At 44.6% G+C, this 16,251-nt stretch overlaps 1 protein-coding gene across 1 annotated transcript in view; it reads right to left on the bottom strand.

The window, feature by feature from the left end:
* plppr1 (phospholipid phosphatase related 1) overlaps nt 1-16,251 on the bottom strand; it is a 107,568-nt gene that overhangs the window by 52,058 nt on the left and 39,259 nt on the right. Inside the window, exon 2 of the mRNA XM_034708984.1 lies at nt 8,767-8,876. Coding sequence (XP_034564875.1) covers nt 8,767-8,826 — 60 coding nt within the window. The 5' untranslated portion in view covers nt 8,827-8,876. The remainder of the gene's footprint in view (nt 1-8,766; nt 8,877-16,251) is intronic.

Below are 16,251 nucleotides of genomic sequence, written 5' to 3'. Positions count from 1 at the left end.
AGGCTAAAATAATATGATAAAGTGCAGTGGTGAGTTGCAGAGGTAGTTTTACATTATAAAATAGAAGTTAAATAATACAAAAAATAGAAATATGGAATTCTGCTTGAGAATTGTTGCATTGTATATCTACATGTATATTTACAGAGAGTATTTATCTGACAGGTATGACACTGTTATGGTTTAGTGTTCATCAGAGTGACAGCCTGGGGGAAGAAACTGTTCTTATGGCGGGTTGTTTTGGCGCACAGTGATCTGTAGCGCCTGCCGGAGGGGAGGAGTTTGAAGAATTTGTGTCCAGGGTGTGAGGGGTCAGCGGTAATGCTCCCTGCCCGTTTCCTGGCCCGGGACCGGTACAAGTCCTGGATGGGGGGCAGGTCGACACCGATGATTTTCTCTGCAGTCCTTATAGTCCGCTGCAGTCTGTGTTTGTCTAGTTTGGTTGCAGAGCCAAACCAGACAGTGATGGAGGTACACAGAACAGACTGGATGATGGAGGTGTAGAACATGATCAGCAGCTCCTGGGGCAGGTTGAACTTCCTGAGCTGACGCAGGAAGTACATCCTCTGCTGGGCCTTTTTTCTGATTGTGTCTATGTGGGAGGTCCACCTCAGGTCCCGGGAAATAGTGGATCCCAGGAACCTGAAAGAGTCCACAGTAGACACAGTGCTGTTCAGGATGGTGAGGGGGGGGAGTGGGGGGGGGCTTCTCCTGAAGTCCACTGTCATCTCTACCGTCTTGAGCGGGTTCAGCTCCAGATGGTTCTGACTACACCAGAGGGCCAGCTGTTCCACCTCCTGTCTGTAAGCAGACTCGTCTCCGTCCTGGATGAGACCGATGACGGTGGTGTCGTCTGCAAACTTCAGGAGTTTCACCGAGGGGTCTCCTGAGGTGCAGTCATTGGTGTAGAGGGAGAAGAGCAGTGGGGAGAGAACACATCCCTGTGGGGCGCCAGTGCTGATGGTCCGGGTGCTGGATTTGATGCTCCCCAGCCTCACCTGCTGTCTCCTGTCCGTCAGGAAGTTGGTGATCCACTGACAGATGGAGGCCGGCACTGTGAGCTGGGTGAGTTTCTGGTGCAGGATGTCTGGTATGATGGTATTGAACGCAGAGCTGAAGTCCACAAACAGGATCCTAGCGTAGGTCCTGGGGGAGTCCAGGTGATGCAGGATGTAGTTCAGACCCATATTGACTGCATCCTCCACCGACCTGTTAGCCCGATAGGCAAACTGCAGGGGGTCCAGCAGGGGGCCTGTGATGTCTTTCAGGTGGCTCAACACTAGTCTCTCGAAGGACTTCATGACCACAGACGTCAGGGCGACAGGCCTGTAGTCATTGAGTCCTGTGATGGTGGGTTTCTTTGGGACTGGGATGATGGTGGAGCTTTTGAAGCATGAGGGCACTTCACACAGCTCCAGCGATGTGTTGAAGATCTTTGTGAAGATGGGGGCCAGCTGCTCAGCACAGACTCTCAGGCAGGAGGGGGACACGCCGTCTGGTCCTGGAGCCTTCTTGGTCTTTTGTCTCTGGAAGAGCTGGATTACCTCATCTTCACAGATCGTCAGCGCAGGTGGGGGGTCAGAGGGGGGTGGGGAGGGGCTTGTGGGGGGGCCAGGTAAATCAGAGTGTTCGGGTGTGGGGTGTGAAAACCTGCAGTAGAAGCTGTTCAGGTCGTCAGCTAGTCTTTTGTTACCTTCAGGGTGGGGGGAGGGTCTCCTGTAGCTTGTAACTTCACGCAGGCCTCTCCAAACTTCTGAGGGGTCGTTGGCAGAGAAGCTCTGTTTTAACTTCTCAGTGTAGCTCCTCTTAGCTACCTTGATCCCCCTCGTCAGTTTGTTTCTGGCCTGCTTGAACAGGTCCCGGTCCCCACTCCTGTAGGCCTCTTCTTTGGCCTGACGCAGCTTCCTCAGTTGAGGTGTGAACCAGGGCTTATTGTTGTTGTATGTGCAGAAGGTCCTGGTCTGCACACACATGTCCTCACAGAAGTTGATGTATGAAGTCACAGTGTCAGTGAGTTCATTGAGGTTTCCTGATGCAGCTTCAAAAAACACTCCAATCAGTGCAATCAAAGCAGGCTTGTAACTCCTGCTTTGACTCCTCGGTCCACTTCTTCACAGTCCTAACTACAGGCTTAGCCGTTTTTAACTTCTGCCTGTAGGTCGGGATGAGATGAATCAGACAGTGATCAGATAGTCCTAAAGCTGCACGGGGGACAGAGCGATATGAGTCCTTTATTACTGTGTAGCAGTGGTCCAGAGTGTTAGACTCCCTGGTGGGACACTTAATATGCTGTCTGTATTTAGGTAGTTCGTGGGTTAAATTTGCTCTGTTAAAATCCCCGAGAATGATGAGCAGAGAGTCAGGATGTTTTTTCTCCACGTCTGTAATCTGGTCAGCCAGGTGCTGTAACGCCTCCGTTACGCAGGCCTGAGGTGGGATGTAGACGCCGACCAGAATAAAGGAGGAGAACTCCCGCGGCGAATAGAAGGGTTTGCAGTTTATGAAAAGAGTCTCCAGATTTGGACTGCATGACTTCTTCAACACTGTGGTATCTGTACACCAACCTTCGTTTATGTAGAAACAGATTCCGCCTCCTCTCGCCTTCCCAGAGAGTTCCTTTACGCGGTCCGCTCTGTGGAGCTGAAAGTCCGGTAAGTGCAGCGAGCTGTCTGGGATGTGTTCACTGAGCCAGGTTTCAGTGAAACACAGGGCGGCGGATCTGCAAAAGTCCGTGTTTCTTGAGTTGAGGAGCAGCAGTTCATCCATCTTGTTTGCCAGGGAGCGGACATTCGCCAGGTGAATGGACGGGAGCGCACTGCGTAACCCCCGCTGTCTCAGTCTGACGAGCACGCCTGCTCGCTTGCCCCGGCGCCGGCGTCTCCGGCTATCAGCACACACTGTACAGGGAGTGAACTCTGTATTTTCAAAGATATTAAATTTACAAGTTTTGCCCAAATAAGGACATGGCTGACTTGATTGACAGGCGGGCACGCTGTAGCTGTTAGCGATAAGGCTAAAGGCCCGCCTCTTTACCTCAAACTAGCGCAGACGAAGTTTGGTTGTGTTCAGCATTTCCAATATGGCACCCCGTTGACGATTGGCTTCAAAACAGTGCTTCATACTACGCCCATTTTTTAATACTTGCTTTGGCACACATAAAAGTGTGATTTCTTAAATTTGGGATTAAAAAATTAACATATAAATGACTATGTATACCTGTCATATCCTAAGCTCCACTAAATAGCTTAAATGTGGCCATTACAGACTGCAGACATGTTTCCTGTCAAAACTTCAACATAAAAATCACTTTAATTAGACTGTTTTGGTTCTCCAAAACTAAATGTAATAGGCTATTCCCAAGATAAAGCCCCTCACTTGAAATCATATTGCATCAGTGCTGCCAAGAGAGATACAGAGCAGCATCAAAACCTATCAAAGCGATGAGGATGGGCTTTGTTTTTGAACATTTTAACCCCACACTTGTAGATTGAATTGAATAAAAGAGAGACACATCTTTCAAGGTTGACGCTTGATTTCTTTTTATCTTGTCATAGGTGATGTTTTGAAAAAACTTGGAGCCTTCTTGACATTGAATGCAGCCTGCTTTACTTTTCAGTTTATGAAAGCTTAAAAGTACTAGTGGTCTTAGTTAGATTAATACATGCCTGAGGCTGTATTACGTAATCACATCCATGGGAAGGTTCAGGATATATAATTTATCTTCATTTCACTCAGCACTCATCTCCCTTTAATGAATTTCTCGTTTTTGCAACCTTTCACTTCCTTCCCTTTTTTCTATCATCTTCCTCCTCATCTCATCTTTCTGTCTCCTCCCTTGTGTCCCATCTTCCTGTTGCACATGATATAAGTCCCTCTTCCTACTCTTTTTTTTTAATTCCCATCTCATTGTCCTCATTTCCTTTCCACAATTTCTCCCACAGTAATGAAAAACCGCAAAGCAAATCATCTCAAGAGGCTTATTTTGTTCACTGTTCAGTTATGGAATAAAGAGAAGCAACAAGTTTCATGACTACATAAACAAATCACCATAAATAAACATCCTCCCTGTCACACTCCCTTAGGAACTGAAATACAAGACCACGCCAATCCAATCAGGATGCTTTGTTTCAGTCATGTGACCACACTGTTCCTCTGCCTTGCTTAGTTCGTGACGGGCGAGGTGAGTAAGAAAGAGGAAAATGAAGAGAGATAAAAAACAAAGATGGAGGGAAAGAGTGAGGTGCAATGAGATGTAGCATTACAGTAAAGGATAATGAAGGTGAGGGAAGGAAGAGCTCCTGTGACACAGTGAGAAATGAGAGGAGATGAAGGGAGAGATTGAGGGAGAAAGGAGCTTAGCAGAGGAAGGAGGAGGGAGTGAGAAAGTGGCCTGTGTGGATGTGACAGAGACATCAAAGACAGGAAGAAAAGGGAAAAGGGGAGATGGATAGGATGCCTTTGAGAGCTGCTTGTGAAGAGAAGAGGGACTAACTGAAAACTGAGTAATGAAATTAAAGACAGCTTACGACTCTATGGGCTTTTACAGTAGGCTATCTCTCTCTGGAGCACAGCCTGTGCTCCTCTGCAAAATGGAAAACACTTACCATTTGCTGCATGGTGAGATTATAAAATTCAAATAAAATCATTTCTATTTGTCTTGTGATTTGTATGCTTCTTATAAGTCAATGACTTTTGTGATACAATCAAAGTTTGTCTGAAGGAACTTTAAGAATTTTAAAGTCACTCAGCTGACAACACTCCTTTATCATTTATGATCTCTCAGTGAAGTATCATACAATAACTTGTGCTACATTTTTGACTTGTAATCAACAGTATACATTGCACTTCTACATTATGGTTATAAAAGAGATATGATAAAGAGGGCTAAAAGCAGAGGCCAAGGTACCCTATCGATCTTAAGTTGGGTTAGGCCAGTGAAAACACTGGCTATATTTCCCACAATGCAAATCAACTACAATTTTTAGCATCAACATCATCACCACCACAAATCAGAAAACCATCCATCCATCCATCCATTTTCTTCCGCTTATCCGGGGTCGGGTCGCTGGGGTAGCAGTCCAAGCAAATTGACCCAGACATCCCTCTCCCCGGCGACACTTTCCAGCTCCTCCTGGGGAATCCCGAGGCGTTCCAAGACCAGGCGGGAGATATAATCCCTCCACCGCGTTCTGGGTCTACCCCGGGGCCTTCTCCCAGTTGGACGTGCCCGGAACACCTCTAAAGGGAGGCGTCCGGGAGGCATCCTTATCAGATGCCCGAACCACCTCAGCTGACTCCTTTCGACGCGGAGGAGCAGCGGCTCTACTCCGAGCTCCCTCCGGATGTCCGAGCTCCTGACCCTCTCTCTAAGGCTGAGTCCAGACACCCTTCAGAGGAAACTCATTTCAGCCGCTTGTATCCGCGATCTTATCCTTTCGGTCATGACCCACAGCTCATGATCATAGGTGAGGGTTGGAACGTAGACCGACTGGTAAATCGAAAGCTTTACCTTCCGGCTCAGCTCCCTCTTCACCACAATGGTCCGATACAACGTCCGCATCACTGCTGACGCCGCACCAATCCGCCTGTGGATCACACGCTCCATTTTACCCTCACTCGCGAACAAGACCCCAAGATACTTAAACTCCCCCACTTGGAGCAAAGTCTCACTCCCCACCGAGAGAGAGCAATCCACCGTTTTCCGGCAGAGAACCATGGCCTCAGACTTGGAGGTGCTAACTCTCATCCCGGCCGCTTCGCACTCAGCTGCAAACCGCCCCAATGCCCGCTGGAGGTCCCCGCTCGAGGAAGCCAACAGAACCACATCGTCTGCAAAAAGCAGAGATGAGATTCCAAGCTCCCCGAACTGGAGACCCTCCTCCCCCCGGCTGCGCCTTGAGATCCTGTCCATAAAGATTACAAACAGGACCGGTGACAAAGGGCAACCCTGGCGGAGTCCAACACGCACCGAGAACGCGTCCGACTTTGTGCCAAGTATGCGGACACAACTCTCACTTTGGTCGTACAGGGATCGGATAGCTCGCAGTAGCGGCCCCCGAACCCCATACTCCCGCAGTACCCCCCACAAGAGCCCCTGTGGTACACGATCGTAGGCTTTCTCCAAGTCCACAAAACACATGTAGACTGGATGGGCAAACTCCCATGCCCCCTCCAGGAGCCTCGCAAGGGTAAAGAGCTGGTCCACTGTCCCGCGGCCAGGACGAAAACCACATTGTTCCTCCTGTATCCGAGGTTCGACCTCCGGTCGGAGCCTCCTTTCCAGCACCCTAGAGTACACTTTTCCCGGGAGGCTGAGAAGTGTAATACCCCTATAATTGGAGCACACTCTCCGGCATCAACCACTCTTACCAATAAGCTATTAGTTTAGAACAAATGATAGTTTTCAATTTTCACCTACAGAAGTAAAATTACACAGGATCACGCCAATGAACATTTGTTAATATCCATTAACAGCTGCTTGCAAATGTGTGTGATCCAGCTACTAACAAGAAGAAGAAAGGTCCTTTATTAATCCCCAGGGGGGAAATTCAATTTTTTCACTCGTGCTATTTTGGACATGCTACACATACAGTTTTTTATATACATACAAATGCACACACATGCAGTGAACATGCTTAGGGAGAGATGTCAGAGTGAGGATACTGCCGTCAACCAGCGCACCCCGAGCAGTTGAGGTTCGGGGGCTTGCTCAAGGGCACCTCAGCCATGCCCAGGCAAGTGAACCAGCACCTCTCCAGCCACCAGTCCACTTGCCAAACTTTGTCCATGCTGGGACTCGAATCTGCGACCCTTCGGTTCCCAAGCCAAGCCCTATGGACTGAGCTACTGCCGCCCCAAGTATAGGAATTTGTGTTGTTAAGACATGCCAGTCAGTGAATATTGAATTTATTCAAAGTAGTCTACTGAATGTTCTTAATAGCATATACTGAATTGTCAAACTCTGATGAGCCAATCTCTATATACAGATCCTGCAGTCTGAGAGCTCACACCTTTATTATTATAAATACTAATTTGCTCTCTGAATGAGAAAAGTGAGCATGAAATTGTAAGCTAACATCACAGCTCTGCAGCCAGTTTGTCAGATTTATTTTTATTTCAAATGACTTATTTCAAGTTATCCTAGTATCATGCAGTTTATTCCAGAACCAATGATTATTGTACAACTGTAATTTGATCCACTTTGAAGAAAACATCAAATCTGGTTTCAGAGAACTCTATTGCAAAATTCAAGCACCACTGTAAAAGCAGTTTTCAACCAACACACGGATCTCGGGTTTGTCTCCAGCATAATTATTATTTACATATTAACCCTCTCTAGTTACACATCCTAATTAAACAAATTGCACAGCTGTGATTAGCTGTGTCCAACTGAGCAGGTCTTGCTGCGTTCCAGCCAAGACACTTGAAAGCAGTAAATGAGCAAATTGCTGTACAGAGACAACAAGCTGTCCAACAGAAGGACTTTCGTCAGAAGCTGAAGGACTGTGTGGTGATTTATCATGTGTCACAATTAAAGAAAAGCTGTAGAGAAGGATGGTGCTTGAAATGTGTCATTTTAAATGAAACTTATATGATTTATAGTCTGGATTTCTATCATTTCTCTGTCTGACTTTTTAAGGCAAATACATAGAAGTAGAGCATGCATCACATGCAAGGAACCAGGACTAAGACTGATGATGCATCTAAGTGCACCTAATAGATGTTTCTTGCAAACAATCCTAGAATTTTAGCTCCTTCCTATTACCGTTCTGGACTCACTTGAGCATACAAGAGGACAAAGTGCCTCTTAGTCATTCTGAGAATAGCTCATATCTGACAGCAAACTTGCATGTCTACAAAATCTGATTTCTTCTCAACAGCCTGTTATGGCAGACATGACGAAGGGGTTGCAGAGCTCAGGGGCAAAGTTAAACCGTGAAGAATCTACGTCAAACAGAGCATTTTGCACCAAATCAAAATAGAAATAATCTCACAACTGAAGGCAGATATTTGCCCTAGCTCTCTGACTAACAACACACGTTTATGTTGTTTATAACTGCTTAATCAATCAACATGGGTTTAATAAAAAGCACTGTTGCAAAAAAAAAGACCCTGATCATGAATCATACAGCAATGTATCAAAGAATTTCACTTCACTTTTCACTCATGATGGAGGACATAGCTGACAATTATGTTCATTTGCTGTATGAATGGGTATTTTGAGGGAAAGCTGTCAGATAATGTGGAATAAAAAGATCAGTCAAGAGGAAGGCTCGGGATAAAAGAGAGAGAGGGAGAGAGAGAGAGAGAGAGAGAGAGAGAGAGAGAGAGAGAGAGAGAGGGCAAGAAAAGACAGAGTAATGCAAGGCGTCCCGAGACATCTCTCTGATTAAGGACTTTCAGCTGACATGGTAATTAAATATGGAGGAGTTGTAACACACAAACAGATACACACACACACACACACACACACACACACACACACACACACACACACACACACACACACGCACACACACAAAGAGCTTTCCACTCATTTCTTCCACTCAACTTCACGCTCCGGTTAACAGTTTATACATTACAAGAAGAGGTCATGTGCTAAATGCTAAGTTGTCAATCACAGCACACATACAGTATGTGTACACTAAGTCATCACATACTTTCCAAAATCCTGATTTAAATTCATACGCATATATGTACGTGAGATGAACTGTTGTGCAACATCACAGATAATCAACCAGACACCTGCAACCACAAGCTGCCTCTCACCTCTACAAAGATGAAACATGGGATGATGGAGTAGCTGCGCAGGGTGTTGTTGGACGCCATCTTGCCTCCTGTCAGGAGACTTCTCCTTGCAGGATTCACAGCAGCTCACTCTGCAAAGATGAGAAAGTCAGGTGTTAGCATACATTATCTGCAAATGATAGAAATGTGCCCGTTCTATTTCTGCCTCCAGCACTGAGTACATCAGAAGGATCACTTTGTGACATGAAGTACTGATGAGATCAATTCTTGATCGCGAATAATCCCCTGCAACTTTAGGTTTTCTATTACCTGAAGTTATTATACAGTCATGGCCAAAAGTTTTGAGAATGACACAAATATTACATTTTCACAAAGTCTGCTGCTTCAGGGTTTTTAGGTGTTTTTGTCAGATGTTTCTATGGTATAATGAAATACAATTAGAAGCATTTCATAAGTATCAAAAGCTTTTATTGAGAATTACACAGAATTCATGCAATAAGTCAATATTTGCAGTGTTGACCCTTCTTTTTCAAGACCTCTGCAATTCTCCCTGGCATGCTGTCAATCAACTTCTGGACCAAATCCTGACTGATGGCAGTCCATTCTTGCATAATCAATGCTTGGAGTTTGTCAGAATTTGTGGGTTTTTGATTGTCCACCCGCCTCTTGAGGATTGACCACAAGTTCTCAATGGGATTAAGATCTGGGGAGTTTCCTGGCCAAGGGTCCAAAATCTTAATGTTTTGTTCCCCGAGCCATTTTGTTCTGACTTTTGCTTTATGGCAAGGTGCTCCATCATGCTGGAAAAGGCATTCTTCATCACCAAACTGCCCTTGGATGGTTGGGAGAAGTTGCTCTGGGAGGACGTTCTGGTACCATTCTTTATTCATGGCTGTGTTTTTAGGCAAGATTGTGAGAGAGCCCACTCCCTTCACCGAAAAGCAACCCCACACATGAATGGTCTCAGGATGCTTCACTGTTGGCAAGAGACAGGACTGATGGTAGCGCTCACCTCGTCTTCTCTGAACAAGCCTTCCTCCAGATGCCCCAAAAAATCGGAAAGGGGATTCATCAGAGAAAATGACTTTACCCCAGTCCTCAGCAGTCCAGTCCCTGTACCTTCTGCAGAATATCAGTCTGTCCCTGATGTTTTTACTGGAGAGAAGTGGCTTCTTTGCTGCCCTCCTTGACACCAGGTCTTCCTCCAAAAGTCTTCCCCTCACTATGCGTGCAGATGCACTCACACCTGCCTGCTGCCATTCCTGAGCAAGCTCTGCACTGGTGGTGGCCCGATCCCGCAGCTGTAACACCTTCAGGAGACGGTCCTGGCGCTTGCTGGACTTTCTTGGGCGCCCTGGAGCCTGTTTGGCAACAATTGAACCTCTGTCCTTGAAGTTCTTGATAATTCGATAGACGGTTGACTGAGGTGCAATCTTACTCGCTGCTATAAACTTCCCTGTTAGGCCCTTTTTGTGCAATGCAATGATGGCTGCACGTGTTTCCTTGCAGGTAACCATGGCTAACAGATGAGGAACAATGGTGTCATGCACCATCTTCCTTTTAAAGTGTCCAGTCACTCAATCATGAGAGATTGATCGCCAGCCTTGTCCTCATCAACACCCACACCTGTGTTAATGTGTGTGACACCTGTGTGTCATTGAAATGATGTTAGCTGGTCCTTTTGTGGCAGGGCTGAAATGCAGTGGAAATGTGTTTTTGGTGATAAAGTTCATTTTCAAGGCAAGGAGGGATTTTGCAATTAATTGCAGTTGAGCTGATCACTCCTCATAACATTCTGGAGTATATGCAAATTACCATTATAAAAACTGAAACAGCAGACTTTGTGAAAATTAATAGTTAATAGTAATAGTGTCATTCTCAAAACTTTTGGCCATGACTGTACATCAAGAACCAATATTTGAATTATAACGCATACATTACATCATATAATGAAATCAATTGTTCAATTATCAGTAGGATATGATCATGTGCCATAAGCACATCACAAAAGCCTGGCAGAAATACACTGAATCATAAAATAAGTGAAGATATATACACCACACCATTCAGCCAATCAGATGTATTGAAACCAAGAGTAATTGCTGTACATTTGGGGTGACAGTGACATTAGCAAGCACAATACTGAGGAAAGAGAAGAGATAATTCATAAATATATATGCAGAAACACAGGAAACCACATACACACCCCTTCAAAAAAGACGATATTTGCAGCAATAATAAACATGTTTACAGCCTGGTTCAAAAAACAGTTTAGGTCTGACGATTGGCTTCAAAATTCAGGAACAGACAGGTGACGTCAAGGATACTACGTCCACTTTTTATACAGTCTATGATATATATACATGCTGGCCTTTTTTTAAAACAAGGTCTTTGTAACAAATATATCTATATATACAATGAATATACAGTATATATATATACAATATATGGTAAATGGACTTGTACTTATATAGCGCTTTTCTAGTCTGTCTGACTACTCAAAGCGCTTTTACACACTACTCGTCGCATTCACCCATTCATACCCATTCACTCACTGATGGTAGAGGCTGCTAATGTAAGGGACCATTAGTATTAGCTAATCTTATTCGTACACATTCACACACCTCTGAACAACAGAGGGAGCAATTTGGGGTTCAGTGTCTTGCTCAAGGACACTTCGGCATGTGACTGCCGGAGCTGGGATCGAACCGCCAACCTTCCGATTGATAGACGACCGACTCTAACCACTGAGCCACAGCCGCCCCGTATACATTTACTGTATACATAGATATTTTTGCTAGCATGTCCTGTATTTGTTATTTTGACTGATATGACTGAACATGCCGAGCAGCAGGGAGGCATGGGTACTTTAACAGTAAGGTAAAGTTCATATTCACAATTCATTAAAGGTGCTGTGAGGAACTTTTGTTTTGTATCGATTCTGGCGCCCCCCTTGTGGACAAAGTGATACCTCTTATCTCTTGTCCTATACATGCAAAAGTTGTGTTTTCAACTAAAGCCTCATCCTGTTGTGTTCAACAGTCAACTTTATCAGGCAATGTGATTAGTTTCCATGACAACAGTCAAATAAAAGCTGTTCCTGAAGCAAGATGTCCATCATCTGGTCTGACACCTACCCCCCCAGGGTGGTTTCAGGCATTAAAAATTACAACAGAGAAGGTGCCAGTGTTGCTGCTGATGGACTTGTTTGCTATTGAAGGTCATAAAGAGGCATCAGTATAATTTTCAGTCTGTTTCTCAGCCATTTCAAAACTCCTCACAGGGCCTTTAAGATAGTGAAAGTTGTATCATCATGATACTTTTTGAACCGTCATGACATGTACCTCATTGAAAAGTTTGTCATCTCATGTGCCATGACAAAGGACGGGAATAGCGCAAGATTTAAAAGTAAATTTCCATCTCTTAATTTTCCTTTTAACATAGTCAAAAGTGCAACCAATCAAATCTTAACTCTAAGATGCAAAGTGTGTAAGCAACAACAGCATTCTCCAGGGGCTATGAAGTGAAAAAAGAAAGGGGTGGAATTATTGTGAACCGAACACCCACACTTCCTCACAGCAACGCTGGAAGGTGACAGAGTTTGTTTAAAATTCCAATCTTCACCCACCCAGCCATGCGTAGCTCAGCACCACACTCAGTCAAAAAAGTCATGCACCTAAAGTTTCACATACATCCAGGGCCACACAGATGATTGTCATATCCTTGTTATGAACTTCTACAGCTTCTTTTTGTGCCATGTTTAGTGTGTTACTGAAGGTTAACATTCTGGTATCATTTGCTGAGCTCCATACTAAAAGCAGTTGTAATTTTTCCTGCAAACAAATACAGTGCAAGGGATAATATTAAAAATCAAATCACCACATTTGGGAAAAAGACTGAAAAACATCTCTACCCCGGCCATCCATCCATCCATCCATCCATCCATTCACACTTAAGCTGTTTATCCTTGGTCCCATTAGCATAGAAGGACAAGAAGAAAAGCTCAGTTGACCTTTTTTCCTTTGCAAATTCTCTCTGGGGATCACAAGAACTCTCAGAGCAGCCAGAAGATTTAATCCCTCTGTTGTGTCCCGGGTCTAACCTTGGGTCTCCTTCCAGTGCCCACAATCCTCCAAACTGTGGGGTCTGAAGGCTTCCTCAGTAGCAGTAACAGCTCAGCTTCATCCTGTTCATGTTAGGACTAACTACCACTCAATTTCATCCATTGATTTATTTAGTTGTAATTATTTTGTCTTCAATATATCAGAGTAATGTTATAATTGCCCATCAGAAGCTCTCTGAGACCAGTGTGCTTATTTCAGCTATAACCAGAAAATGTTGATATTTTGTTTTATAAGTAATTTGAAAAGTTGACTGATCAAGAGGGTAAGTGATTAGGTTGCTATAGCAGCTCTGAGCCTCATCTTTCATGTTGTAACATACTGTACATTACTGTAGGTTCAAGTGTCTAATTCATTAGCACGAGAATTAGGGCTGGGTGATAAGTTGATAACAATGAATAATGTGATATAATTTTTCTCAATATAAAAATAACAAATGTTCGATACAAATTTGATATTTTTAACCTGTAACTACAACCCCCAACCACTGGAAAGCTAGTTACCACCTAACATTAAACAGAAGAAGAAGAACAGCCAATCATGTTGCAGGGTGAGAGGAAAGCAGACTTAAAAGCCTCTGGTAACCCACATCAAGAAAAAATGTTCTACCTATGATATTTATAGTCACATTTACATGCTGTTATATATCTAAAATATTGGAACTGAACTTTATTCAATTTTTGAAGTATTATTGGTTACATTTTTGATACCGTTCTAACGCTAGGATAAAGAAGGCGGGGTTAACTTGGATATTTATGAAGAAATAAATATCTAACCAATCAGAAATGAAACACTGAGTCACGTGCACACATGTTTAACAGAACTACTCCGCTCCTGCTAAGACTGTCTCCTGACATCTGAGCCAGCTCCCTCAGTGTTAGCTGTTAGCTTATTTGCTAATCCCGTACTGCCTGAATTCTGTCTGTGTTGCTGTCTCTCTGCTCTCTGCAATGCTGTTCTCGTGTGTCCCCGTCTGCACATCCACCGCTGAAGATGACAGCTTGTTGTCATTCTTCTCTTTCCCTAACTGCGGTAGATTTGGTGAAACTCTGGGACGCGGTTTAGTTGAGCCGCAGCCGAGTGGCTAAAGCAGTCCTGGATATGCTCGGTTTAGTTCCGCTGGACTGGTCCACTCACCTTCCTCAGGACCGGTTCACTAACTTTCCCCAGGACCGGTTCACTAACTTCCAACAGGACCAGTTCACTAACTTTCCCCAGGACCGGTTCACTAACTTCCCCCAGGACCGGTTCACTAACTTCCCCCAGGACCGGTTCACTAACTTCCCCCAGGACCAGTTCACTAACTTTCCCCAGGACCGGTTCACTAACTTTCCTCAGGACCAGTCCACTAACTTTCCCCAGGACCGGTTCACTAACTTTCCTCAGGACCAGTCCACTAACTTTCCACAGGACCAGTTCACTAACTTTCCCCAGGACCGGTTCACTAACTTTCCCCAGGACCGGTGCACTAACTTTCCACAGGACCGGTTCACTAACTTTCCCCAGAACCAGTCCACTCACCTTCCTCAGGACCGGTTCACTAACTTCCCCCAGGACCGGTTCACTAACTTTCCCCAGGACCGGTTCACTAACTTTCCCCAGAACTGGTCCACTAACTTTCCTCAGGACCAGTCCACTAACTTTCCCCAGGACCGGTTCACTAACTTTCCTCAGGACCAGTCCACTAACTTTCCACAGGACCAGTTCACTAACTTTCCCCAGGACCGGTTCACTAACTTTCCACAGGACCGGTTCACTAACTTCCCCCAGGACCGGTTCTCTAACTTTCCCCTGGACCGCTTCACTAACTTTCCACAGGACCGGTCCACTAACTTTCCTCAGGACCGGTCCACTAACTTTCCCCAGGACCGGTCCACTAACTTTCCTCAGGACCGGTCCACTAACTATCCCCAGGTCCGGTCCACTAACCTTCCTCAGGACCGGTCCACTAACTATCCCCAGGACTGGTCCACTAACTTTCCTCAGGACCGGTCCACTAACTATCCCCAGGACCGGTCCACTAACTTTCCTCAGGACCAGTTCTCTAACTTTCCCCAAACAGCTCAGAGTTTAGACACACAGCTCCGTCTGACACCCGGAGCCGAGCTCCTCTGCGTTCACATACTACACTTCAGCCTCCTCTGCTCCGGGCGTCCCATGGTCCTGTTCCCCCGGAGACTACGGAGTGATAAAACTAATAAATGATAGAAGTCCTGATTCTGAAGGATTTTGTGACTCAGCACTCAGAGAACATTGGAAATTAATAATTTACAGATTATTCTGGAGTTTTGATGTCTTTAGATTCAGAGTCAGACGGCTCAAACATGCAGGCTGTGAACTCTCTCTTGACCTGTCAATCAAAGAGTTAGGCCACGCCCACACAGTCCTGAGAAATGCTCTGACCTGTAAAAGAAGATGTTTTTGAACAGAGTTTTTTCAGAGTTGAGGCTTTAAAGACGTTTGCAGCGGAATGTTAACACAGCTGAAATGAGCGACAGCAACACTGAAGAAAGCTCAAAACCTAGCAGCTCAAAGCAGAGTCGTTAGTCTAACACTGAGTCGACTCTGCGTTAACTATTAACTTAATTCCTTCATTCATTAAATATGTTCTCAGGATGTGGGTAAAGGAAGAGCACAGAGACAACTTCTGCTGTGCAAACATGTTAAATGTCCATCGCGGCCGTAGTACAACTGAACACTGAATAACTGTGATGCATTCACTGACCTGTATCACACAATATCACTCTGCCTGTAACCCTTAGTAACCTTAAAGGGGAGTACACTACTCAAAACAATACTCTATAAACTGATACACAGTATCGGTTTGATATATCTTTGTTGTAACTTTAAAGCAAGTTATGCAAATTAACTCAACCTGAGAAAAATAACAATGTACACACTGAAACTTCACAAAAATATCATTTTACACAAAAGATCTGTTTCAGTTAGCACTGTCAGAAATGATGGATTCAAGCAGGTCAGAGAAGTAAATCCAGATACAAGCTAACAAATGTTCTGGTTTCTTCAACTTTCACTCAGGACCAGAAATCGACCTTTAAATTGAAATTAAATAATGAATTTATATTTATCATGATAATGCTCGATATCAACTGATATGAACATTTTTATTGTGATAAAATCTTTTTTCAATATCCCCCAGCTCTAATGAGAACGCAACTCTATTAAGAATAAAACATCACAGACTGGAAACTGGCACACAGTCTCTCAGGCTGGAAGCAAATAGTACTAATGGAGCTTTATATCCCTCACACATACACACTATGTAACTCTGCTTCATTCTACAGTACTTCAGTCATCCGGTTTCACTGCATTTCATCTTGGCGTCTAATCGTCAAGATGACATGCATTTTCCCCTTAGACGAGT

The sequence above is a fragment of the Notolabrus celidotus genome, chromosome 19, assembly GCF_009762535.1.
Source record: "Notolabrus celidotus isolate fNotCel1 chromosome 19, fNotCel1.pri, whole genome shotgun sequence".
In the NCBI taxonomy this organism is placed as follows: Eukaryota; Metazoa; Chordata; class Actinopteri; order Labriformes; family Labridae; genus Notolabrus; species Notolabrus celidotus.
The sequence above is the reverse complement of the archived record's forward strand: the minus strand, read 5'-3'. Positions and strand labels throughout refer to the sequence as shown.